The 27,618-nt window shown below is 44.7% G+C and overlaps 1 protein-coding gene across 3 annotated transcripts in view; it reads left to right on the top strand.

The window, feature by feature from the left end:
• DENND3 (DENN domain containing 3) overlaps positions 1–27,618 on the top strand; it is an 84,062-nt gene that overhangs the window by 11,881 nt on the left and 44,563 nt on the right. Inside the window, exons 1-6 of one of the 3 annotated variants that reach the window (XM_025184882.3) lie at positions 5,454–5,592; positions 14,327–14,519; positions 15,918–16,194; positions 17,814–17,929; positions 20,622–20,755; positions 27,364–27,475. In XM_025184882.3, coding sequence (XP_025040667.1) covers positions 14,475–14,519; positions 15,918–16,194; positions 17,814–17,929; positions 20,622–20,755; positions 27,364–27,475 — 684 coding nt within the window. In that variant the 5' untranslated portion in view covers positions 5,454–5,592; positions 14,327–14,474. Of the gene's footprint in view, positions 1–5,386; positions 5,593–14,326; positions 14,520–15,917; positions 16,195–17,813; positions 17,930–20,621; positions 20,756–27,363; positions 27,476–27,618 lie in introns of those variants that run through there. The other 2 variants (XM_006123514.5, XM_089776147.1) reach the window with 2 other exon arrangements.

Genomic DNA, 27,618 nt, shown 5'->3' with positions numbered 1-27,618 from the left:
AGTTTTTTGTATCATATAGAACTCTGTAATCTAGGGGTACATCTACACTGAGGGTTTTTTCCGGGATATTGGAGGTATCTCGGAAAAACTCGACTGTGTCCAAGGAACGTGTTTGCTCTTCCGCTTTTTTTTGCGGAAGAGCAAACGCACTCTTTCGGGGAGCCCTATATACCTCGTTCTACAAGAGATAAGGGCTCTGCCAAAAGAGGAGGCTTTTCTGCCATTTGGCCCCATCTAAACTGGACCAAATGGCAGAAAAGCCTCTTCCAGAAAAGTGATCGGAAAAAGCTACACAAATTGTAGAGTGCAATTTGAGTAGCTTTTTCTGAAAAAATCCTATTGTGTAGACCTAGCCTAGTAGACAAAGGCAAGGTCTGGAAGCTGAAACTACACAACTTCAGACTAGAAATAAGGTACACTTTTTAAACAGTGGCAACAATTTAATTATTGGAACAGATAACCAAGAGAAGTGATGAACTCTCCAGCATTTGAAGTCTTTCAATCTAGAGTGACTGTCTTTCTAAAATATGCTTTAGTTTTAACAAGAAACTATAGGGCTGATGCAGGATTCACAGTAATTCCTGCAGTCTGTTATGTAGGAGGTCAGATTAGCATTGTGATGCAGGCAGATCAGATGCCAGCTCATGCAAAGGTGTCAGACCTCTCTGATCACTAATAAATACACAGCTGGAAAGCAGGCTGGTTTACCTCTGGGTTAGTAAATAGATGTTAGTCTTAGAATAATGTGTTCAGTGTGTAGACTTTATGGAATGTTTGTAGGATGTTGGAGGTATTAGTCCTGCTTATAAAATCTGTATCCCATACTATAAGGTAATAAGTGTTTGCTTTATAACTGAATGTTTGTTCTGAAACACTGTAATTTATCAGACAGGAAAAACCCCTCACCTAATGCAGAATGCCAGATCTCTACAGAAAGTTTTATCCCCTTCAGGAAAGACTGTTTTGCTCCAAATAGGCCATTTTAGAACAAAGATTTTGTTGATTTGTCTGCATTTCACCCAAAGAGAGGTTTTGTGCAGAAGCTAGACTCTAGCTTGGACTCTAGCAAGATGTTGATAAAAATAGCTGACCAGCAAGAATTGTGGTCTATGATTTTTGGACAACAAAAATTCCCAAACATAAGCAAGATTAATCTGAGTTTACTCTAAAGGATATACAAAGCTGGCATATTTCAAGAGCCCTATCACCATCTTATACCTAAAACTACATTTGTATGTGTGCGTTCATCTGTTTTAAGTGTGTAAACATCTCACTCCATGTTCCTTCTTAATAAACCTTGAGTTAATTACAGGATTGGCTACAAGTGTTGTCCTTGGTGTGAGATTTAAGGTGCAAATTGACCTGAGGTAAGTGACTAGTCTTCTGGGACTGGAAGTCACCAGAATATTTTTTAACCTTTGGTTGTAAAATGACCATCTGTCACAGAATTAAGCTTGCCTGGGTGGCAAGCTAAATCAGATTGCTCAGGGGACTGTCTGACTCTCCGTTAAGGCTATGTAGATCCTGCGGAGTTTACACATGTTGCTTGGTTGATGAAATCTAATGACAGGAGACCCTTGCGATTCACGGAATTGCTGTACACACGATTTCATGTACTCATGGGTCTCGCCTGTCCCCGCATTGAACCCGTTCTCCTGGACTGTGGGAGAGATGCAGCCGCAGGGTCACCTGTTGCTGGATGGCAGCAGCATTCAGGGTCACCTGCCTGCACTCACCGCTGCAGCCAGGAGCCACTGGGAGCTCACAGTTGGCACCAGACCCCATGGTGAGTTCCCCGCAGCTCCCGGCACTGCAGAGGCTGGGAGCCACAGGGAGCATACTGTGGCAGCTGGGAGCTGCTGCCTCCCTTATTTGTGGATTTCACCATTCATGATGGTACCAGGAATGCATCCACTGTGAATGGTGAGGGGTTCTGTATAGAACTTACAACCAGTTTGGGGTTTGTGCCCAGCTTCTTAACAGTCTACCCAGACATTGGTACTATAGTTTGTAATCTACGTCAGATAGTATGGCAATCATAATTATCCCTTATGATTTTAAAGTATGCTCATGTGAATCTACAGTCACTTGCAGACAGGATCTTTGAACTTTCAGGTTTTCAACCATTTCCTCCTTGTTATTCTACTATATAGTAAAATTTCCCACACTTAATCACTCATAGCTTCCTCTAACTTTTTTCAAGAAGCTGCACTGGTGAACTAGTGTTTATTTTTTTAAATCCAGGCTTAAAATCCCATTAGAACAGGGCCCTGTAATTCTGACACACTGTTTATTCCAAAGGTTCCTTGTGGGTTCTTAATCATGAATTGATGGTGTAATAGCATATTCTTGAAAGCTTTAAGGCATTTAGGTCATATCTATACAGGGATTTTTACTGCGATTAAACTATGTATATATAGCTCTTTTTAAAAGTTGCAAAGTTTGGCTGATGGATGAGGAATACAGTTCCTTACAGAGGAAACACACTACTCCTTTGCCGAGACTTTAGTTTGGTTTTGTCCTTTTTTTGTTGAATTCTTTAAAATAAAATACATCATTCAGGCTGAAAGCAAAGGGTTATTTTGTGTGTATGGAAAAGACAGTCCAAATGTCACTGGAAACTCTCAGCTGGAAAAGCCTTGAAATAGTTTCCTAATGAAGTAAAACCTTCATATAGATAGGATTTTACAAGCAGTTGAACCACACACTAGAAAATACATTGTAGGGAATGATCCAGAATGGTGTGTTTGTCTGTTTATTCATTTTTGTATGTTTAAATGTATACTGGAACATAGGGTCTGTCTTTAGTTCCCAGCAGATGGATTAAATGATCTAATATAAAGTAATGAAATGTAATAACTTACAATAAATTGTAAAGGAAAGCATGCAGATCCAGTTTACGGAGATTCTTACTGCCTCTTATAATCTTGGGGGGAGGAAGGGAAGAAGAAGGGGAGTCTCCAAACCTGAAAACAACCTTGATGTTTATAGTTATGACCTGACTATACACCCTTACTCTATAAACAGTCAGAGTATCTTTAGTAGGACAACTTGTGTACATAAGGGCTGCAGGTTCAGTTCTTTGGATCATTTCTTTGTTGTGTTGTGTGTGTGGACTTTGACAATGACTCATTCCTTTCTCAGCACAGCAGTGACATGCACTCGGTAACTAGCTCTGCTTCTTGCAATTTGTAAAATTACTTGGAATTATCATGTGGTTTATTCTAATGGGATGGCTCACCCAGCTACGGCCTCCCTTAAGAAAGGGTGGAAAAAACTGTGGCAACTCAAAATGTTTCAAGGTGCAACAGGTGAAAACTCCAGTTTTCATCATAGTAATTTTATGGATGCAAATCATGGGAAATTAATGCTGCTGAGAATAATACATCTGATGCTTTTGAAATGAAGTGTTGGCAAAATCAACAAAATTAAACTTACATGCTTTGGTAACATTAAGCATAGAGATGGGAATAACCTTGAGAAAGTTATTATGGAAGGAATGATGGAAGTTTATTGTAATAGATGACCAGCACAGAGATGGATGGATGGTGTGCAACAGATCACTAGAAGGTCAGCTGCTGAGTGGTCAGATTTAGCACTGGATCACAAAGGCATCAGGAAATTCTGCTATAATGTCACTGCTAACCGTGGATGAGCAAATGGATTTGCTTACAATAGCAAAAAATACTGTGACATTAAGCACGCACAGGCACAGTACAAGGAGCACTGAGGGACTCTCCAAACAGAAGCTGAATCATTTCGCAATCATAAGAGAATGGGATATTTTTCAAATTATTCAAAAGTACAGGAGCTTTCTAAGGACAAAGAGCCCATGTCCCAAGTTGGCAGGTTTTCAGCCACTTAAAGCTTTATAGTCACTTTAAAGTTCCCTCAGAAATAATATTCAGTCACTAGGTCAGGAATAGTCAGTAGGTAGATCATAGGCCAAATCCAGACCACCAGATGCTTTTGAACGGACTCAAAAATCTTTTTATTTATTTATTATCTCTATTGTTGTTTTTTAATTATTTTCTATGGAGTCTGGACTTTGACAAAAATAACTGACTTTCCCTGCCAGTAGATTCTGGAGCATTGGTGTCACATTCCCACTGAGAAACACAGCTTTCTGAACCAGCTTTAATTCCAAATAGATTTAAGGTGTTGCCTGATTAAGAGCACAGTGCAATAGTCTACTGTTTAGGCGATGGACGTACAATGGTAACGGGGTCTACACAGTGAGTAGAGAAAAGCTTGAGATATCCTGGCACCCGATAAAGTCTCAATCACACTTCACCCGATAAAGTCTCAATCACAGCCACTGCCTGATTATTTAGCAGCAGCATGAGTGGCACTTAGCAGCAGCGGCAGCCCTCCTGGCCCCCCAGCGCTGCTGCTTGTGGCCCCACCTGAGACTACCAACTTCCAGACGGCGTGAGCTAGGAGCAGGCAGCGCAAGTCCAGGGTTGGAAGTATCCAGGCTGGAGCATGCCACCATTTAATCAGTTAACCAGTTAAACTTAATATTTAACCAGTTAACTATGGGAGTTTACATCCCCAGGGCTCAGCTATACTGCCTCCCCTCCCCCCCCCCCCCCCCACTTACCTCTGTCCATACCACTCACCACCCAGACTTGAGCAGCAGCTAGGGGTGTCTGAGGCAGGGTCTGTTTAAGAGGGTGTGCTCCCCCTTGCTGGCTGGTGTGGGGTAGAGTCTCTGGATAGGCACACTCACTCCCTACATCAACCAGCCCAACTGTGGGGTATGTATGCATGTTCCATGTGTTGGTGCAACATCTGTTAAGAAGGGGGCATGCTCCTGCCTGTTTGGCCTGGTCTGTGAGTAAGGGGTGTGCTCCTACTGTGTCAGGCTGCCCTATTCCTGATGGGAAATATGAACTAGTGGAGGGATGGGGAAGGGTGCGTGTGTGTTGTGTGTGGATGGACTGAAATAGCTGGGGACAAGAAGGGAGGGCTGTGATGGGTGAATGAGCCACCAGGAGGAAGGAAGGGTGTGAGCCTGGGAACAAGCCAGCTGAGAGGCCGGGTGTGGGAATAAGTGAAGGGAGGGGAAGTGTGGGTGGGGGGGGGGGAAGAGCCAGAGTGAGGCTATGGGATGAGGGACATGCACGTGGGGGGATGAGTGAAGAGAGGGAATCATACGTGTGCACGTGGGGGACTGTGTACTGGCTCCCTGCCCCCCTCCCCACGAGAAGGGGGGGAGGGAGCAGCCCGCTGCGAGCCGCTCCTCTCTCTGTGCGTGGAGGGGGGAGGGGCGTTCTGCTACCGTGCCTGAGGGCGGAAGAACCCCCCCCCTTGCTCAGGCGGCTCCCATTGGCTACATTTCCCAGCGGGGCGTGGCCCAGGGGGGCAGACACCCAATCCGAGGCGGACGGCTGCTGCGGCGGCCGCTTCCCCCTCCCGGCTCCTCGCCTGGAAGCAGAGCGGCGCTGGGGTTGCGCTGCCCGCGGTGCTGAGGAGGGGGGGCGCCTTGCGCGCGCGCCCGGCGGGATGGAGGACGCGCTGCCCGCCGGCCTGCTGGAGATCTGCGTGCGGGTGGGAGCCCCCGGGGAGCGCCTGCGAGACGCCTGCCAGGTACCGCCCGCCCGGCAGGGTGTGACCGCCCGCCAGGGGACGGCGAACCGCTCCCCCTCAGGGGTGTGTGTGGGGGGGTTACAGCCGCAAGCTGCGGGTACGTTGTGGTGCCCTCCCTGCCACCCCCCTCCCCTCAAACGAGGCTTCGTGAGACTGAGGCGCCCCCGCGCGCAGCCCTGAAGCGGCGCCCGCCCGGGCTGCGCGCGCGAGCCCTTCGCGCGAGCGCCGCTGGCCGTTAGCCACGGCGGTTGAGCCGACGAGCCCTGCCAATCCGCCGGTGCACGTGCCCCCCCCCCCCCCCCGTCCGCGTGCACCCCCGGCTCAGCCTATGCTGAGGACACAGGAATCCCTCCCCCCTTTGCTGCCTCTGTATCCGCTGCCTCCTGCCGCTGGGGGAGAGAGCGGGGCTGGCAGGGAGCTCCCTACAGGTGGGGTCCGAGCACGCTGGCTGCTCGCCCCACCTCCCGGGACTAACCCGGAGTCATGTAACTGCTGCTGTTTGCTGTGGCTGCAGGACTGTTCAAGGACATGCTACTAACACCCCATCTAGAACTCTTGCGAATTTGCGGATATCCACTTCATCTCTTCATGTAGCCACCTCCGTGGCTATGGATGCCCATATCCGTGGCTCGTTGTTATGGGTCCAGATGCAAATACACATTTTGCAGGGCTCTGCAGGCTCACTATTTTCTATGTAAGTGGCCTGATTGCCATTAGATTGGGCAGTATTCCACACCCTGAAGGTGAGTGGTTACACACTGGACTCATATCACCACTAGGCGGGTGGCTTTTGGAATTCAGACATCCCATTGCTTAGTGATAGAAATGTAGCCGTGTTAGTCTGGGGTAGCTGAAGCAAAATACAGGACTATGTAGCACTTTAAAGACTAACAAGACGGTTTATTAGATGATGAGCTTTCGTGGGCCAGACCCACTATTTGATCTGAGGAAGTGGGTCTGGTCCACGAAAGCTCATCATCTAATAAACCATCTTGTTAGTCTTTAAAGTGCTACATAGTCCTGTATTTTGATCCCATTGCTTGTGTTTACAGTGTAGAATCAGAATCCTAGGAATGGAAGGGACCTTGAGAGGTCTTCTAGTCTAGTTCCTTGCACTCAGAGCAGGGCTACGTATTATCAAGACAATCCCTGACAAGTGTTTGTCTTCCCTGATCTTAGAAATCTCCACTGACAGAGAGCCCATGCAGAGTATTCAGATAAAATTGGATTGTCACAGACGTCTTGGGATAGTTAGCATCTCTAAATGATCTTATCAGTTCTTTTCATTTCTTTTACATTGTTTCTGTGGATATCAGACAATTTTCAGCAGCATTGCCACATTGCTAGGAAATTTAGGCTTAGGAATTGACTTTGTAGATAAGTTTTCCTTTCTATTTGCATATTTTTAAAAACAAATTTGTTAGGAAGGTTATCAGTTTGTGTTTTTATCCATGCCCAAGAATGTTAGCAAAATGACTAAACCATACACAGGGCCGGACTGAGGCATGGGCGAGCTGGGCAGCTGCCCAGGGCGCCAACCAATGGGGGGCACCTGATGGCAGCTGTAAGGGGCGTGCGGTGTCCCTTACAGCTGCCATCAGGCGCCGCACACAAGGCACTGCACCCGCAGCACTGGCCAGCAGCGCCCTTCCCCCTACGGCCGCGGGACCCTGCACAGCCCGGTGCGCACGCCAGCAGCAATCACCAAGCCAGGCTGGGCAGCGCATGTGCCGTGCGCCCCGGGGGTGGGCCCCGGGCTGCGTGCCAGAGGCCGTGGCTGGGCCGCGCATGCGCCGTGCTCCCTGGGGGGCGGGCCTGTGCCCCAGGGGCGGAGCTGCGCATGCGTTGTGTGTCCGGGGGCGTTGCTGTGCGCCCAGGCCTAGGGCGCCAAAAGGGCTTGGGCCGGCCCTGACCGTACACAGTTTTTATTATTTAATGTTTCTTGTCCATCTTCCACTAGATGCAGAAGGAAAGGAATACAGGTTGTACTCTTCCAAAAGTTGGCATTCTCTGTGCTGGCAGCATCCTTGGTCTTGCAGGACCACGGATGCTCCTGAACCAGAAAGCCCAGGACCTAAGGGAGGAGGGCCAGCTGGGTTGGGCATTAGGCTCAGCAGCCTGGCTAGGAGCACCACGGGATGGGGACGGAGCCTTGCAGCAGCCTCCAGCAGCCCCTGGGAGTGCAGAGCTGAGGCCTGAGCACGGTGGTAGCATGGGGTTGGAGTCCCCGCAGCAACCCACAGGAGTGCGAGGCCAGAGCCCTGTGGCTTCCCCTGGTTGTGTGGGGCTGGGGCTGCATGGGACTGGGGTTGGAGCCTCCCGGCTGCGCACTGCCATGGCTGGGATCACGGGTCACAGCCCCAGCCCCACGGCCTCTCCCACGTGTGCAGGGGATAAAACTTCTTGTATTTAAATTGCTGTGTTGAGACTGTTCTCTAAGTCATTAATTTCAGTTTAGCTCAGTTTAGTTGGTTCCAGTACACTGGTGGTTGGTGCAGTTGATTCTGACTTAAAGCAAACTTTGGGAACATCGTTCACTTATTACCCATTGTTTTCATTTGAATTACAAGAAGAATGGGTTGTCTTTATTGCTCCTGTTAAATGTACTGCTGGGGTTTGTTGGAACGTCTACATACTGCCGGACTGTGGGAAAGATGTTAGTAAGAGGTGGGCAAAATAGCAAGTCTCTCTTTACACAAATCTTACTGCTCCGCTTGACATAAAAAACAGGTGGTGCCAAGACGAGGTCTTTGAGATTCAGGGTTTTGTAGTCCAGGATAATACAAGAAGCTTTTTTCAGGCAACAAATGCTATATGTGGGCCATGCTCCAAAGACCCAACCTCTGTGTTTTCAGGATGGCTCCACCCTCCTCAGGGACAATGCAGCCATTAAACAACACTGGAAGACCCTACTAAGATGCAAATCCATGGTCTCTCAAGACATCATTGAGTTTATTCCACAGTGCTCAGCAATGGGACACCTTTCTGACCCACCCTCCCCATCTTTCTGAGGCAGTTCGGTGTGCCATCACTCAGACAAAAAAAATCACAGGGCACTAACTGCAGAGAGCATCCCAGCTGAGGCTTTTGAAGCTGGTAGAGCAATGCTCCAGCACAAACTCTGCCAATTACTCAACAAAATCTGGACCTGTGAAGAAATTCCACTTTACTTTAAGAACACTGACATAGTCCAACAAAGGGGACAAAATGTTGTGTCCCTTCTCTTGATTGCAGGGAAGATTCTTGCCTGAATCCTACTAAACCACCTCCTTTACCTTTACTCCTCCCCAAATCACAGCCATCCTGAGGTACAGCTGACATCATCTTTGTGGCACAACAGGTTCAGGAGAAGTGGCGAGAGCAACACCAGGAACTGTTAATGGCATTCGTCAACTTAATCCAGGCGTTGGACTCTTATAATTGCGATGCCTGATGGAAGGTACCGTGTACCTTTGGCTGTTCACAGAAATCTATTTCCATCATCAGAGGACATGATTGGATGACTGCTACCATTTTGTGCTATGATTCAGAGATGAAGCCATTCATCATTCACACTGGTGTCAAGCAGGGCTGTGTCATTGCTCCAACACTCTTCTCCATTTATGTTGCTATGATCCTGATTGTCAGTCACAACTGTTTTCCTAACAGAATCAAAATTAAGTATCGTATGGATGGCCATCTCCTCAATCTCTGACCTCTATAAACAGAAATCTAAGATCACGAGAATTGGCATCACTGCGCCAGTATGCTAATGACTGTCATTCTTGCACACACAGTGGCTTACCTGCACAACACCCTAGCTCTTTTTGCAGATGCCTATCACAGTCTGGATCGGTCAAGATCCCAAGATTGGGAAAACCACACCTCACCTGCATAAACTATTCTTTGTACTCCACAAATCACCATCGGTGGAGAACCATTGGAAAATATGGATCATTATTCTGTACCCTTGGCAGCCACCTCTCCCAAACAGCATTGATACAGAAATTGAATACAGGACCTGCCGTGCCAGCACATCTTTTGGAAAACTATTCAAATGAATCTTCAGTGATAAGTATCTATAAACTGGTACATAATCTGGGTGTCCTTAATTTGGGAACACCTATGCTACAGACCCTGGTAGGCTGCGATGGAAACAGTGCTGCATGGTGCCAATTCTCCCTCCCTCCCTCCCTGACCCAGCAAAATCTTTAATCTGGAAAACTGTGTTTTCTAGGGTTGCTGAAGTAAAGAGGTTCAAGTGTACTAACATCTCGATTTATAAGGCAGCTATATCCACCCTTCTCTGTTGATATGAGACTTAGGTAACTTGCAGATGACATCTCAAGTGACTGGAGTGGTTCTAGCAGCACTGCCTTGAGGATTCTCAGGATCAGGTGGGAAGACTGATGCACTAGCATCAGCGTACTATCTGTAGCCAACATCAGCAGTATAAAAATGCATGTTGTGAGATACCATCTCTGCTGGGCTGGCCACTGTGTCTGTACGCCTGACACTTGCCTCCTGAAGCAAGTAGTCATCTCTCAGTTAAGTCAGGGAGGAAGGGCTCGCAGAGGGCAACGGAAGCATTTCAAAGACATACTGAAAAGTACATCTTAAAAAGGGAGACATCAACCCAACAAAGCAGGAGTACAGGCAGTCCCCGACTTACGCGGATCCGACTTATGTCGGATCCACACTTACGAATGGGGCATTTCTCGCCCCGGAGCTCCATCTCCCAGGCGGCAGCTTTGCTCGGGTGTCCCTGGTCTGCTGGGGGGGTCCAGCAGCTTTGCTGGACCCCCCAGCAGACCAGCTGGACAGGAGCAAAGCCACACGGGCAGCTAGTGCGCCCCCCCCAAGCAGACCAGGCTTTTGTTACGGGACGCCTCGGGTAGAGCAGCTGGGGTGCTGCCGGGTTGGTCCTGTGGGAACCTACCGGGCAGCGCCCCAGCTGTTCTGTCCCAGGCTCCAGATTCAGCAGCTGTTGAAACTGATCAGGCTGATTCCAGGAAGCTGGGGTCAGAGCAACTCTGCCTCCGGCTTCCTGTAGTCAGCCCCTGGTCAGTTTCAGTGGCAGCAGCTGAATCTGGAGCCAGTTCCGACTTACGTACAAATTCAACTTAAGAACAAACCTATAGTCCCTATCTTGTACGTAACCCGGGGACTGCCTGTACTTGTCATGGAACAGAACACAGTGGTGCCACGCCTACACCAAGCTACAGCTCACTATGAGGATAACAGGATGTCAAAAGGGAGGAGAGTGGGTAGGTATTAGGATAGCTCACTGAGCACATCTGTATTTCCAGTAGTAATACTGGAAGCTATTGCCACAGTAGACGTCTGATTTTGGTCACTTTAATAAGCAACTTACTTGGCTGAGCAGTTTTTAGACTTGTACGAAATTCTTTACACCAGTGTTTCTTAAACTGTGTTCCGGGTAACACCGGTGTGCTGCGAGACAGTCAGAGGTGTGCCGCGGAGAACAGAGTTCAAAATGACCGCTTTTTTTTTTCTCCATTACTTTCCCTCTCCCCCTGCCTTCCCTCCTTTTATTTTTGCTGAACAAAAAAATTCCTTGGTGTTCCTCAAAAAAAAAAAAAAAATTTATTGTTGGGTGTTCCTTGATCTTAAAAAGATTAAGAAACACTGCTTTACACAGGGTGTGTCTAGACTACCTAGTTTTGTCGACAAAAGTGGACTTTTGTCGACAAAACTATACCAGCATCTACACTACCGCTGAGTTCTGTCGACATAACGTCGACAAAACTCAGCAGTTTTGTCGACGCTGGTATACCTCATTTTATGAGGCATAACGCCTTCTGTCGACAGAACTCTGTCGACAGCAGGTGTTATTGCCTGTAACACTGCGTCCAGACTACGGAGTTCTGTCAACAAAGCAGCTTGCTTTGTCGACAGAACTCAATGTGTCTGGACGCTCTTTGTCGACGGAAGTTTTGTCGACAGTATCTGTCGACAAAACTTCCGTCGACAAAACGCGGTAGTCTAGACGTACCCACAGTGTGTAAGGTTGCCTCTACTTATTTAATTAAGCCCTCTCTTGTGTCTTTAATTACATGTTCTCATTCTCTTAACTTTGAAGTCTTAATTTTTTGTGTGTATTATACTAAAGAAGGATACATTTTCTAAAAAAAGTCTTAATCTCGCTGCACATGCTTAACTTTACTACTAATATTCATAATAGTTGTGTCAATGATGTCAGTGGGACTACTTGTGGACTAAAGTTAAGCATGTACATAAGTTTTGCAGGGCCCAAGTTCCAGTGTTTTGTCTCCCCCTCCAGTGAGACTTATGCTAGGAACAATGTTATATTACACTGGCAAAGCATTCCTAGTCGGAGACAGCTGTATCAGCAAAACAAGCTGAACTGCTGACAATATAGCATTATACCTGCATCTATAAGAGGGAATCATGCTGACTGACTTTCCTATGTCTTCTATAAAAATAATTCTTTTGCTTTTTACTCTCTGATGGAATAGATTAAATGCAGTGTATATGGCAAGGAGCATTGTAAGAGCTTTAATTAAATGTGATATCAGAGCATATCATGCCTTATAGTATGAATATATTCAGTGCCATGAAAAACATGCAAGATAAAAACATGCCCTCCCATGGAAGATTCCAATGTGAGGCCACAATCACCGAGCCAATTTTAAAGATGACTGGGACATTAAAGATAGCTATATAGATGACAGAGCACACTGGAAAACCATAAGTTATGGAAGCTTCAGAAGGTAGCCAAGTTAGTCTGTACAGGATAAACTTAAAAAACAGCAAATGGTCCGGTAGCACTTTATAGACTAACAAAACATGTAGATGGTATCGTGAGCTTTCGTGGGCACAGCCTACTTCTTCAGATGACCAGACTTCAGATGACCGGACTTCAGACTCTGGATATGTTCTTTTTTCTCACTCTTTGTTTTTATGTGGCGTGTTTAAGAGACCAGGTGTGTGAGGTGATATATTTTATTGGACCAATTTTTGATGGTGAAGGAGACAAGTTTTTGTTCATGCACAGCGGTCTTCTTCAGGTTCATTTATTTAACACAATTAGGTAATAGCCTCTTGAATTTTCATGTACTTAATGAAAGTAGTGCAGTACTTATGGGGCAGTAACATGTGCTTCACTAGGCAAGCATGTAGTACTGTGTACTTTTTATAAAAAGAAAATCCACTAGAAGTTAGGGGAAGTTATGGATTTCACAAGATGGACAAGGAAATGGATAGCAGAAGTTGTACTCTTCTGTCTAGGATCAAGTGTATTTAAACTTTTGTATTTTAATATTTTATTTATATCATAATAAAAACTAGCCACATTTTCTGTAATACTTACCAAAATACACAAATCTACAAACTTTCTCTAAAAAAAAACATGAGATTTTTTAACAGATTTTTCAGAAAAGTGAAAGTTTGAAAAAGAAGTTAACTTACTGTAAATGTCTGGTAACAACTCTCACAATCTGCTCTCTTCCTCAGAGGGCTCTGTGTATCTTTGCTGGAGCCCTCTGGAATCCTCTGCCTGCTTTCTATTATTCAGCTTTGAAGTTTTGGCTTTTATTTTGCTGAAACAAAGTGCTATTATTTCTGGTTTGTCTGGAAAGTAGACAAAGCAACAAGAGGCTCTTTCTCTCCTGGAGGGCTGGTATACTATTTCCAAATAATTGTCTGCACCTGACAAGTGAGATAATGTATCTAAGATGGATAGAATATGTCCTGGCAAAATATAGGTAGTTATATCATTGCCTGCAAGCAACAAAGTCTCATGCACTCTTACTGGAATGAAATTGCTGTCTTTTGTGTTAATGGCATGTCAGTAGAAAAATCCTAATAGTTACTTTTACTCTACTGAAATGAGCTGAGTTCCCAATATGGAAGTAGTGACACTCTTATAATGTCAACAGGAGCATTGTTCACCTTATAATGCTCATTCTGGAATAAGCATTTGAAAATTAACCCAGGAATATAAGACAGGCGTACAAATTTTAAGGTTTTTTTTTGCACTGCCAGAGGAAGTTAAAGGAGCCTTAACTTAAAGAACAATATGGCCTTGTAAATGCTTATGGTGCTTTGCAGTTTAGCACTGGTCTAAATTTGTGGACTGAAAAAATTGTGTCAAAATCTGCCAGTTTTAACTGTTTGCTACTGATCTTTTTGGAGATGGGCAGTAGCCAGTAAAAATTGTGAGTTTGAGACCCCAGCCCTCACTTGCTATTCAGTTGCCTCCAATGTAACACAGAGCATCTGGCAGCATATATTTGTTGACTAATAACTAGGGATGTAAAATCCTGGTTAATCAGTGAACTGGTTCAGCAATATCCCTCTGCTAGCTGCTCCTCCCCCCCCCCCAGGCTCTTGGGGTTGTCAGCTGCTGTGGGGTTGGAGTAGGGGCTGCTCTTGGGTACTAGTTAACCAGTACCAGATAAGCATTCCCTGGTAAGGATGACACTTACCAGGTAACGCATTCACATCCCTACTTATAACTAGAAGCAAAGGGTCAATACTAACTACATTACAGTTAGGCAGAGGGGGTTTGGGGATTTCCTCCAGTGCTCCCCACTACCATTCTCCATCCATTGTACTGTAGTTTAAATAAATTACCAAAATAATTGAACCAGTTTGATTATATTCCATTATTTTGATGTAGCATTTTGCAAAAATGTAAAATAGTGACTCCACACTTTATTTTTTTGGTGCATAATTTTAGTTTTTTTGTTTTGTTTGTTTTTTGGTGCAGAATTTACCTAGTGAGGCCCAGTTTCCACATATTACTAGGATCCACTAAATTTGATCTTGAGATTTTGTGGCCTCAGAATTAATTTTTCTGCTGCTATGGAGTTAGAAATGCAACTTTTCAAAACTGGCTCCTCCACTCAGTCTCAGGCATGGAAGGGAGTAGCCTCCTTAACCCTCTTCTGAAATCTTCCAGGGTAAGTTGTTACAAAATGAGAGCAAGAGTTTGTAGAGCTGTAGTTTTTTATAAAGCTATTTTCCAAAAAGCATTGTAATTTGATGCATAAATTTATAGGATCTGGCCGCATACCTCTCTATACATCAGAGGGAAACTCATTAATGTCAGTAGCTACTGTATTACACCCTTAATACATTAAAATGCCTCTCATCATTTTATTTGTGATAGTGTTGGTAGCATGCAGTTTTTAACGCCAGTATAAAATTGTGTGGTAATGAAAAAGTATAGTCTTTTTGGATAATTAGTAAAAAAAGATATAAAAGTGTAACTTTTTATTAAACTAAGGATACAATTAAGGAAATGTGTGTAGACCCTGCACAAAATTTGTATCCACATCTGTATCTGTATTCACAAAAATGAGCTATGGATATCTGCATTGATATCCACTGATGTGCATATCAGCAGATAGAAAGCAGATATCTGTAAATTTGTAGGGTTCTAGATATAACATTTGTATTGGCATCTACATCCATATCTGCAAAAATGAGCTGCAGATACCCATGAATATATAGCAGATATTTGCAGGGCTTTAGAGATATGCACATATTTTCCGATTCTTGTTTTTCTATCTTTATGAAAACTGTAAGGCAAAATAGAATTATTTGACTCTGTTCTTAACACATGAAAAGTTAAAGTATCTTATTGCTATGTGCTTATGTTGCTTACTGTGACGTAGTGTGGGTACCTTGCTGGTTGCTAGGCTTGGGCTGTGGGTGACCCCCACTGGCTGCTGTCTGTACCATGGCCCAGCGGAGTAGCTAATGGGGCAGGGAGGTAACCTGTTCTACCAGTTACCCCCCAGGAAGAGGAACAAAGGAAGGTGGAATGCCGCCCCTGACTGGGGGGCAGGGCTGGAAGGGGCGGCTTTTAATTTCTGTCTGGGAAGCAGGGGAGAAGGAGCTAGGGAGGGGGCTGGGATTGTAGGGCCCAGCCACCCCCCATCTCAAGGGGGGCCACTGAGGCCTCCTAGCCCCAGTTCCTGTAACCAGATTACATCTGTGCTGTGCTGTATCCTGGAGAAGCAATAAACTCCCTCTATTCTACTGGCTGGTGGAGTCTGTTCATTCTTACTACGGGGGTGCAGGAGTCGGGGGACTACGATGCGCCGTCACACTTACCAAAGAAAAATAATTGATAATGAGTCTTGAATCGTGAATAGATTAAGATTACTGGTCTAATGCTGTTACCACTGAAGACAAATGGAATCTTTCCATTGGCTTCAGTGGGATTGGGATAGAGTCGTGGAAGGAAAAATGAAGAAACTAGGAAAAACAGTATTTTCTTGTTACATGGACAATCACTATGGCAGAATGGAAAATAAAAAGAACAATAATATGTCTACTTATTTTGTTTTTAGATTGCTCAGAAAAAAGAGAGAAACTCTTCCTCCCTTGAGCCAGAAGTTCTGTCAGTTTTTGTACCTCCGTTTATCAGCAAAGAGGATATTCAGGCAACTAGTACAAATAATAATAACTTCAATAAAGGAAAACGACGTTCTTTCCGAAAAAAGAAAGAGAGACCTAAGTTTGAAAATGTGAAAAATCCAAATGGGGAACAGAAAGCAACAGATACTGAAGATATTAGTGTTCCAAAAGATATTGATCTTATTGGCTTACCGCAGCTATGCTTTCCAGGTATTATGTGGTTTTCATTTAACGGTTAATTGATAAATGTTTATAAACATTTTATATATTTGGTGGCCTATACTACTACTACTACTGCTGCTACTAGTTAATAAATAAACACAGTCACAGACCTTTTACCTCATTGCAGCTATTTATGGATATATGAGAGTTAAATTTAATTGTATTATCATAGTCCCACGCAGCTCCAGATGTGGAGCAGGACTCCCTTGTGTCAGAGGCTTTACAAGTAGAGCAGTGGTTCCCAAACTTTCTTATGCTAGGGACCAGCCAACCCATTCACAAACTTTTGGTGAACCGGTGAACCGGTAACATTTTATTTGTATATTTGTTATGCAAATAATGAATAAGTAGATATGCAAATGTAATGTTGCCTGGCCATCTAGCCCCAGCCCAGCCCTTTGCTCCCCAGTGCCTAACACCCTTTTACCAACCCGGCAGCACCCCAGGCGTCCTGATTCAGCCGCTGCTGAAACTGACCAGCAGCGGCTGAATCGGAGACGCCTGGGGCAGAGCAGCTGGAGTGCTACCGGGTTGGTCGGGGTAACGCCGACCCTTGGCGCTGCGAGACCAACCAGGCAGCACCCCAGCTGCTCTTGGGGATGCCTGGGGCAGAGCAGCTGGGGTGCTGCTGGGTTGGTCCCGCAGCACCGCTCCTTGGCACTACTGGATCAACCTGGCAGCACCCCAGCTGCTCTCCCTCAGGCGTCCCCAAGTCAGACATTGCTGATACTGATCAGCAGCTGAGTCCAGGAAGCCCGAAGCAGAGCTGTCAATTTCAGCAGCGGCTGACTTGGGGACGCCTGGGGCAGAGCAGCTGGGGTGCTGCTGGGTTGGTCCCGCACCGCCGCTCCTCGGCGCTACTGGATCAACCAGGCAGCACCCAGGGGCAGCGCTAGGGGACCTACCCGGCAGCGCCCCAGCTGCTCTGCCTCCGGCTTCCCTGATTCAGCCGCTGGTCAGTTTTAGCAGTGGCTGAATAGGGGAAGCTGGGGGCAGAGCAGCTCGAATGGTCCGGTTGCGGAGCACTTCCAGGTTCCTGATGGTGCCAGACTATCAGGAGTGCCGGACTGCCAGATGCTGGACCAATGGACTTTTACTGTAGATGGTATCATGAGCTTTTGTGGGCACAACCGGGATTGTACCCACGAAAACTCACGATACCATCTACATGGTTTGTTAGTTTCTAAGGTGCTGCAAGACTATTCATTGTTTTTTAAGTTTTTCCAATTGCAGACTAACTCGACTACCCCTCTGAATGTTTCAGATCAAGTGAATTATACAGGTGTGCTATAATCTCTTTAAAACTCTGGTGTCCAGCCAAATCTGAAGTAGTAGCCACTATATTATCTACTGCTATAGCAAACTAACCACACTGAACTGGCCAAATAGCCACATTGTTCAGCCAGCTAGCCATACTCAACCGGCCAAATAGTCACAAGTCGCTAGTGGCTAGAGTGTTGGACAGCATGGCTTTAAAATGAAATATTACAATGGAAGTAAAGTAGCAACTGTCATAATACTTGCTATAACTATAGGAAGGCAAGCAGCACTATTAAAAAAAGCTTTTTAGTAATGTATGTTTTGAAAAGTATTTGTCTCATTTGCAGGAGGGCTTTACATAACTTCTGAATCAAAAGAAGATCAGATTCATTTTCTGGTCTTCACAGATGTCTGTGGTAACAGAACATATGGTGTTGTTGCACAGTATTACCAACCTATGCAAGTATGTTTTTTAATTTACACTTTTATTTAAACTTATTTAAACATTAGGTAATACATTTTGATAGTAATATCTACTTCATTGGATAATTTGCATGAGTTATTGGACCTTTGTAGTATTAATACCAATATGGAATAACTATTTACTTTAGAACAAAAGGAAAAACTATGTAGCTCTTTAAAGACTAACGAGATGGTTTAATAGATGATGAGCTTTCGTGGGCCAGACCCACTTCCTCAGATTATATTCTGGAAGAGAATTGGCATGACCATATGTACCAAAGGAATATATATATGGTATATATGGTCATGCCAATTCTCTTCCAGAATATGATCTGATGTAGTGGGTCTGGCCCATGAAAGCTCATCACCTATTAAACCATCTTGTTAGCCTTTAAAGTGCTACATAGTTTTTCCTTTTGTTTTAGCAAAATCAGACTAATACGGCTACCTCTTTATTACTATTTACTTTAGAAGTAATTCTCACCTAGCACAATATTATGCCCATATACTCAAGCACAGTTCCCATAGAATTCAGTGGGGGTATTTGAGAGCTAGAGTATTTGAGAACATAATTTGGTTTTAAACGTATGGTGCACTGATGTTTGTGGCAAGTATACGGAGAGTCCCTGGTAAACGTTCATAGCACAAATAACTTGCTTTTAGCGGGTGGATCTAATTTTTACAAACTTAAGATTTTCAGAGGATTCTAAGGGTATGTCTACACTACAAAGTTAATTCGAACTAATGGACATTAGTTCGACTTAACTTTGATAGGCGCTACACTAGCGCTCCGCTAGTTCGAACTTAATTCGAACTAGCGGAGAGCTTAGTTCGAACTAGGTAAACCTCATTCCACGAGGACTAAGCCTAGTTCGAACTTACCAGTTCGAATTAAGGGGTGTGTAGCCTCTTAATTCGAACTAGTGGGAGGCTAGCCCTCCCAAGCTTTCCCTGGTGGCCACTCTGGCCAACACCAGGGAAACTCTATTGCCCCCCTCCCGGCCCCGGACCCCTTAAAGGGGCACGGGCTGACTACGATGCCCATGCCAGGTGCAAGCCTGCCAGCACCCAGCCAGCAGACCCTGCACCTGGCACGGCTCGAGCCAGCCACCCGATGCCCCCCAGCCCTCCCCCTCTTCCCAGAACCAGGCTGGCGGCTCCCGGGAGCTTGCCCAGGACCGCAAGAGGCGGGCACCCGCCTGGTCCAGTGGAGACATCGTGGACCTCGTCCACGACCTCCGCACTAGGCACAGGAAAGCGGCCGTCTAGGGCAGGAGAGCTGCCAGCCTGGCCACCCAGGAGCAGGTTTGCATGAAAATCAAGGTGGTCCACTGAGACCCCCGACCCTGAGCCCTGAGCTTACAATGGCCGTACTGGGTCAGACCAAAGGTCCATCTAGCCCAGGAGCCTGTCTGCCGACAGCGGCCAACCCTAGGGACCTTGGAGGGGATGGACCGAAGACAGTGACCAAGCCATTTGTCTCGTGCCATCCCTCTCCAGCCTTCCACAAACTTCGGGCAGGGACACCACTCCTACCCACTGGCTAATACCACTCCATGGACCCAACCTCCATGAATTGATCTCACTTCTCTTTAAACTCTGTTCTAGTTGTAGCCTTCACAGCCTCCTGCAGCAAGGAGTTCCACAGGTTGACTCTTTTGTTTTGTAAAGAACAACTTTCTGTTATTAGTTTGAAGCCTGCTACCCATTCCTTTCCTTTGGTGTCCTCTAGTCCTTCTTTATGGGAACTAATGAAGAACTTTTCTTTATGCACCCTCTCCATCCACTCATGCTTTTATAGACCTCTATCATATTCCCCCCTCAATCTCTTCTTTTCTAAGCTGAAAAGCCCCAGTCTGTTTAGCCTCTCTTCATATGGGACCTGTTCCAGACCCCTCATCATTGTAGTTGCCCTCCCCTCTCCCACCCTCTCTCTTCCCCTCTCCCACTTCCTTTTCCCAGTCTCCCCCAGTTTTGTTCAATAAAGAGAGATTCTGTTTTTGAACACAATTGTCCTTTATTTTGTACATCAGGAAGGGGGGCTAGGGAGGGGCAAGTGGAAGGAGGTGAGGGAGGAATGGGATACGAGCCCCCGATGGGGAGGACTGGGCTGGCTCTGCGGGCTTCTGGGGGTGGAAGCTCTCCTGCAGCCCCCCAATTGCCCCCTCTCCCCAGATGGCAGCCTGCGGCAAGTGCAGCCGGTCTGATGGCTGAGTGCTGTGATGTGCCCAGTGTGGGCACTCAGGGCACTCCAAGCCAGGACTGCTTTGCAAGCAGGGCACCCCTGAGAACTGTCTGTCCGGGGTGGGGGTTGGGTCCCTTTAAGCACAGCCCTCAGCTAGCCTGAGACAGCAGCTCCACGCTCTAAATCCTCATCTGATGCCCTGCCGGCACTGCTTCAGGCCATCCTTAACCCCGGTTCAGGGTCCACTCTGTGTGGACATGCTAGTTCGAATTAGCAAAACACTCATTCGAACTAGTTTTTTAGTCTGGATGCGTTAGTTCGAATTAGCTTAGTTCGAATTATCTAAGTTAGTTCGAATTAGCGCTGTAGTGTAGACATACCCTAAGAGAGTTAGATGTCCAAAGCTCAATGGGAATTGGGGGTATCTAACTTGCTTAGGTTCCCTCAGAAATACCAACCATAATTTCATGAATAACATCAACAATATTAATACGTAGCTTTCTTGTAGGATGGTTCTTTCTCGTCAAATGCGCAGGCCCTCTGGGAATCTAAAGCTAAAGCTTTTGGCTGCTTCGTACCATTTGCTATTTGTGTCATATCCAGATATCCATATTTTAATGCTCTTAAGGACTGTCTTTCTTGGTAAGTATTACTATTATATCATTTGTTCCTCTGCTGCAAATACATACAAGTCAGTCCTTTATGTATGACATGTCAAATTTTGACAGTATAGTTGGAATGTTCGAGTGACAATAAAACTGGAGTTTGTTCTAAGTGATTATGGCATGAGGCAGGGTAAAGCCACCTTGATGATGATAAAACAGAAATGCAATTTCAGAGAAATTACAGTGATGTCTGTTGGGGTTCTTTGAGACTTTATATGGCTGTGCAAAATTAATATCCACAGGGTACAGATTTCTAGTATAGATTTTCTAGATTCTCCCTGGAAGATACATCTATACATCTGCCTTTTTTGGGGAAATGATTTAAATACTTAGCTGTAAACAGAATAGGTTTCACAAAAAGCATAAGTAAACTTGTCTGTAACTAGACAAATTGTGGAATAAGATAAGCTAGCCATTTCATGTGAAAGAATACATGATTATTTGGGTGCTGATGGTCTTCAGGCAAATCAGGTGGACAGAACTGTTAAGTTCCTAAATCACACTGTTTTGAGGGCTTCTCATTGAGACTAATTATCTACATCCAAAACTGTTCTTAAAATACTTCAAATTTAAAGGTGAGTCAAGAGATGGGGTGGAACTTGAGAAACTGTTTGAGTAATATAGCACTTCAATTTATTGTGGAGGCCACCAACTCAAGTTTTCACTTTTTCACCTTCAAGCTGTTTAATATATAAGCCTGTATCTGAAGTGGATTGTAAGATCCTTAGGACAAGTACTCGTCTCTTTTATTTATATAGTCCTACAGTTGTAGGCCCTCTGTAGTAATCTAAATAAATGAGAGGGAAAAAAAAGTTTCCACTGTTGTTTCCAACCAATGCTAAGTTTTATAAATGCAAAGAACCTATTTGTGAATTTGACATGAATTTGCTGAATAGTCTTCATGCTCCTCCTCCAAAAAAAAAAAAAAGAGGGGGGGAGCGAGAGGCTGTGGAGGAGTCCCTTATAACCTGTAAGCCAGTGGATAGAAAACTCTTCCAGGACTTGGTTCACTCAGGTTCCGTTAACCCATCTGCCTGATGTGGAAAATGGATTTGAACTTGGGTCTTTAACATTGTAAGCCAGTGTCCTAACCACTGGGTTATGTGGGATATTTTGGAGCAGTGCTTTGTTAGTCTTGTTGAAGCTGTTTTGCTTATATACAGTTGGAGGTACTTAAACCAGCATCTTCCACGTTCTAGGGCAGGGTTTCCCAACCTATGGGTCTCGACCCAAATATGAGTCTCCATTACATTTCAAAAGGGTTGCCAAGTGTCTCCCCAGGTGGCTCTTAAGGAGCATTTACACATTTGAAAAGGTATTTTCTTTGAAGAACATTCCATAGAATGGAAAACTTGTGCGGCATTTCTGCAGCTGGCTTAGTCTTAAAGAGCCATTCACCTGAAGTGATACTCAACTCAATTGGTTTAACCCACTTCCCCGGCTGGGTTTCTCACGGCTGGCAAAATTAACTGCGCCATTGGGCACTGTGTAAATCAGGGCTACTCAACATGCAGCTGGTGCCCGTTTTGTCTGCAGCTGCCCTGGGGCTGCATCTGCACCGGTGAGCACTGTGTGCCGGGCCTGGACAGGGAGGCAGCTTAGGCCTTGTTGCGGAGCCTAAGGAAGGGGCTGGGACTGTGCTCTGTGATCCCAGGCGTAAGCGCTGGGACTGTGCTGGGGGTTGCTAGGGTAGGCTCTGGGACTGTACTGGGGTGTACCAGGGTAGGCATTGTGACTGTGTTCGGAGCCTGGGGGTAGGGACTGGGACTGTGCTGAGGGGGAGGGGTGCCAGGGTAGGGACTGGGACTGTGTTCGGGAGCTGGGGGGAGAGGCAAGGACTGTGCTGGGGTGTGTGTGCGGCAGGCCTAGGATAGAGGCTGGGATTATGTTCGGGAGGGGGGGGGGGAGAATTGAGTTGCAGCAAGAGGGCTGTAGGGTGCCTGGCTTTGGGCTAGGAGAGGAGCTATTTTAGTAAATTTTGTAACTTGCATATATGCAGCCACGCTAAGTTGTGGCCCTCGGCATGTGCTGTGGCCTTGTGGCCCCCAGGGCTTCCAAAGTTGAGTAGCCCTGGTGTAAATAACAGCCAGTAATATATGTCTTCTCAGACTTATCGTGTCTCACAATCATGAAGGCTACGTCTAGACTGGCATGATTTTCTGCAAATGCTTTTAACTGAAAAGTTTTTCTGTTAAAAGCATTTGCGGAAAAAAGCATCTAGATTGGCACGGACGCTTTTTCACAAAAGCACTTTTTGCGGAAAAGCGTCCGTGCCAATCTAGACGCGGTTTTGCGCAAGAAAGCCCCGATCGCCATTTTTGCCACCGGGGCTTTTTTGCGCAAAACAGTTTTTAGCTGTTTACACTGGCCCTCTTGCACAAAAACATTTCCGGAAAAGGGCTTTTGCCCGAACGGGATCGTCAAAGCATTTGCGCAAGAAACAGTTGTGCTAGAAGCAGGAATAGGATCCAGGTTTTCTGAGGGTTAGTCTCGTATGCTCACACCTAGGCCACAAGTTCATAAAATCATAGGGCTGGAAGAGACCTCAGGAGGTCATCAAGTCCAGCCCCCAGCCCAAAGCAGGACCAACCCTAACTAAATCATCCCAGCCAGGACTTTGTCAAGCCGGGACTTTAAAATCTCTAGGGATGGAGATTCTGCCACCACCCTAGGTAACCCATTCCAGTGTTTCACTGCCCTCTTAGTGAAAAAGCTTTCCTAATATCCAACATACACCTCCTCCGCTGCAACTTGAGACCATTGCTCCTCGTTCTGCCATCTGTTACTACCGAGATCAGCCTCTCTCCATTCTCTTTGGAACCTCTCTTCAGGAAGTTGAAGGCTGCTATCAAATCCCCCCCTTCTCTTCTGCAGACTAAGTAAGCCCAAATCTCTCAACTTTTCTCGTAGATCATGTGCTCTAGCCCCCTAATCATTTTGGTTGCCCTCTGCTGGACCCTTTCCAATGCGTCCACATTCTTTCTGTAGTAGAGGGCTCAGAACTGGACACAATACTTCAGATGTGGCCTCATCAGTGCTGAATAAAAGGGAATAATCACTTCTCTAGATCTGCTGGCAGTGTTCCTCCTAATGCACCCTAATATGCCATTAGCCGCTTTGCCTACGAGTGCATACTGTTGACTCATATCCAGCTTCTCATCCACTGTAATCCCCAGGTCCTTTTCTGCCAAACTGCTGCTTAGCCAGTCAGTCCGCTGCCTGTAACAGTGCTTGGGATTCTTCTTCCCAAGTGCAGGACTCTGCACTTGTCCTTGTTGAATCTCATGAGATTTCTTTTGGCCTAGTCCTTCAATTTGTCTAGGTCATTCTGGATCCTGTCCCTACCTTCCATTGTAAATATATCTCCCAGTAGCTTAGGGTACATCTAGACTACATGCCTCTGTCGCCAGAGGCATGTAGATTAGGCTACCAGACATAGTAAAATGAAGCGGCCATTTAAATAATCGCCGCTTCATTTAAATTTACATGGCTGCCACGCTGAGCCGACAAACAGCTGATCAGCTGTTTGTCGGCTCAGCGCGATAGTCTGGACGCGCGGGTGTCGACATCAAAGGTATTTGTCGACCACCCAGGTAAACCTCCTGGGATGAGGCTTACCTGGGTGGTTGACAAATACCTTTGATGTCGACACCCGCGCGTCCAGACTATCGCGCTGAGCCGACAAACAGCTGATCAGCTGTTTGTCGGCTCAGCGTGGCAGCCATGTAAATTTAAATGAAGCGGCGATTATTTAAATGGCCGCTTCATTTTACTATGTCTGGTAGCCTAATCTACATGCCTCTGGCGACAGAGGCATGTAGTCTAGACGTACCCCCAGTGTCATCTAGAATAGCCACAGGTTATCTATCCTGAGGAGATCTTTATTGCTATGTGGCTTTTCAAAACTGTTTTCTTGGCTTACTTTAACTTTTCTGATACCCATGCTAAAGAAGCAAGAGATTTAGGCTAAAGTTTTTAAAAGTGACTAGTGATTTTGAGTGCATTAATTTTTAGGTACTCAGTTTGAAATTCTTTTAAGGATCCCAGTTTTCGGAGAATAGGTCTTAAAGTGGCCCCATTTTCAGTTTGTGGGTGCGCAACACTTTCTGAAAATTAGGCCTCTTTAACGTGTCTCAAATTGACCATCCAAAACTTGAGGTCCCCAAAATTACTATGACTTTGGTCTGAATATCTAAATCAGGTTCTAGTATTAATTAGTTGCACTTAGACACCCAAGGTATTCTTGTTGAATTTCCTGGCAGGAGATGCAGCAGACAACTTGAGTTTTGCTTAGGAAAGGGTAGGTAGGTAAAGAAAAAGGAAGAGGTTTGTGGCAAGTGAAGTATTGAGAATTGTACCTTAAGTTGCTTATATTTGAGGACAGGAAGTCTGGGCGGGGGAGGGGAGTGCGGGGATACTGCAGAAGAAGCACATGTTCTGTTATGCAGAAGCAGTTGGACTTGGTCACTGAATAAAGATTTTCTCTTTCAGATTGGGACAGAATGATTCTTTAAAACTCCAGCAAGGGAGAGGGCACTGCATTATTTAGCTAGTACAAGAGACCTGGATTTGATATCTTTCCCCAAGCTCTTTTTTCTGGAGTTTAGAGGTCTGGGAGCTCTACAGAAGTAGTATAAGCAGTATATCTTAGGAAAAAGCAGCTTTCATTGTTCAAAATCATCCTCCCCTTGGTTAATTAAGGAACATTGGTGACTAGTTCTAAATAATCATGCTTAGCCTTGCCTGGCCAAAGGGTTGGGACCAGAAAGTGAGGATGGAGGCAGAGGTGAGAAGAAATGGCAAAATCATAGTGAAAAATCACAGTGGTTTCTATAGGGAAGAGATGTTATCATCTGAGAGGGGCCAAATTTAGGAGTGAATTTTGAAGCTGTTGGCCGGATAGTCCAGTGTTTCTCAACCAGTGGTACGAGTACCCTTAGGCGTGCTTGAGAGAAATCTGGGGGATACGTCATCACAACTGAAATTTGGAGAAAACTGAATTTTTGTTTTGTTTTACAGCGTTTTACTATTTTTGTAGTTTTTACACCCAAAAATTTTATTGCCCACCCAGCAATGATTACATTGTTTAAACGAATGTGTTGCAATGGTAGAAGAATTTTTGCGTGTCTGAAAACTGTAGGTACTGGGGGTACTTATAATTTTATTTTATTTTATTTTTGAAAAAGGGGTATTTTATTAAAAAAAAGGTGGAGAAACACTGAGAGAATCTATATAGATCGTTTAGAAGAGAAAATTAGTGTACATTTTCAATAGTGACTACTAACTCAGCTACCCCTCTGTAGTAATTTTGAGTAACTTTTAAGTGGCAGACTTGAGATACCTTGAAGAGATTCAGGTTTCAGAAATGTTGAACCCTCACCTTCCAGAGGTGTTTAAAGTTGGACAACCATAATATACTCAAATTATTAGTCACTTTTGAAGATTTAGATGCTTATATATGACTGCTGAATGGCTGGCTCAATGCTAAGAAAGGTAAAGTGTAATTATGTATTGTATCTGGGTGTAATTTTTCTTTGTCCCAATACTGGATCTTTCCTAAATAGAATACCAAATATTTCAGATAAATTTTAGATTATCATTGCATACCAACCCTCTAATTTGTTAGAAAGGACTTCCAGCACTGAAAGTCTAATATCTCCATGTTGTGATTAAAGGAGAGAGAACTCCTCTAGTTATTAGCTAGAATAAAATCTTACATATTTGTCTTCGTCTTCTAATGGCTGATGAGGATCCATATTCTCTGATTGTGGAGATCAGTTGCTGGTACGTTATTGTGCTCTTTGGAGCTCTGTTCGCCAGGCAATGTGCAAACATAGGGAAAAATATGGCCCCATTCACATGGAGCTTAAACCCCAAGTTAGACACAAACAGAGCAATGGCTATACTGAATTTAAACACAATAGCATATTTTTTTTTAAACAAAAAAAATCCCTTGGTTTGTGTTTTGTTAATAATCTGGTAATGTAATTTTAAAAATTGACAGTTTCTATCCACATAAGTCAGGACATTCAAAGATATAACTTCTTACAGTTATTAATTTTTGCATGCACATTGAAGCACACATTTAATGATTATTTTCTACAATACTCTACATTTGTGAAATGATACTTTAGGAAATTAAACTTTTTTGTTTCTTGAAGTGCATTTAATTTCTCAATTGTAATGCTGTACTCGTAGTAACACTTTGGATGGTGTATTTTAAATTTATAACTAAATAGTGTAAGCCTACAAAAAGGAGCTAATTTCCAATAAGCTTTAGCCCTCTGTGGTTTTGAAATGACTAAGAAGTTTAGCTCCTAAAATAGCAATGTTTGACAAACTTGCACGCGTGAAGTATAAATATAATTGTGTGTGAAATATATGAAAGAACAGCTTATATATCAACATTGTTAAAATCAATTGGAGTCTCTAAATTATCTAAAGATGAAATATTTGTAATAATACTTTTATCCATGCCAATGGGTATTTTTTATTTTATTTTTTTAGTTTTCAGGTATCGATTGGTTTGTTTTTTAATCCCTTTACTTGTTTTTTAAAATAATATTTAACATACTTTAATTTCAGTTTACTGGTACATCTCAGACCTTTTAAGGATTTAGACGTGGATGATCGTATAAAAGAATTTGCAGCAAAATTGTCTTTAATACCCAGTCCTCCACCAGGAACACTCCATTTGGTAATTAGTGAAACTCAGTTCCATACTTATTTTAACATTATTTGCTTTAAAATAGTAAGTATGCTGTTTGTGTAAAAAGGGATATATTCTGTAACACCATTCTAATGCCAGTGTGATGCCATTGAAGTCAGTACCTGTGCTCT

The sequence above is a fragment of the Pelodiscus sinensis genome, chromosome 2, assembly GCF_052426305.1.
Source record: "Pelodiscus sinensis isolate ZL-2025 chromosome 2, ASM5242630v1, whole genome shotgun sequence".
Taxonomy (NCBI): Eukaryota; Metazoa; Chordata; order Testudines; family Trionychidae; genus Pelodiscus; species Pelodiscus sinensis.
The sequence above is the reverse complement of the archived record's forward strand: the minus strand, read 5'-3'. Positions and strand labels throughout refer to the sequence as shown.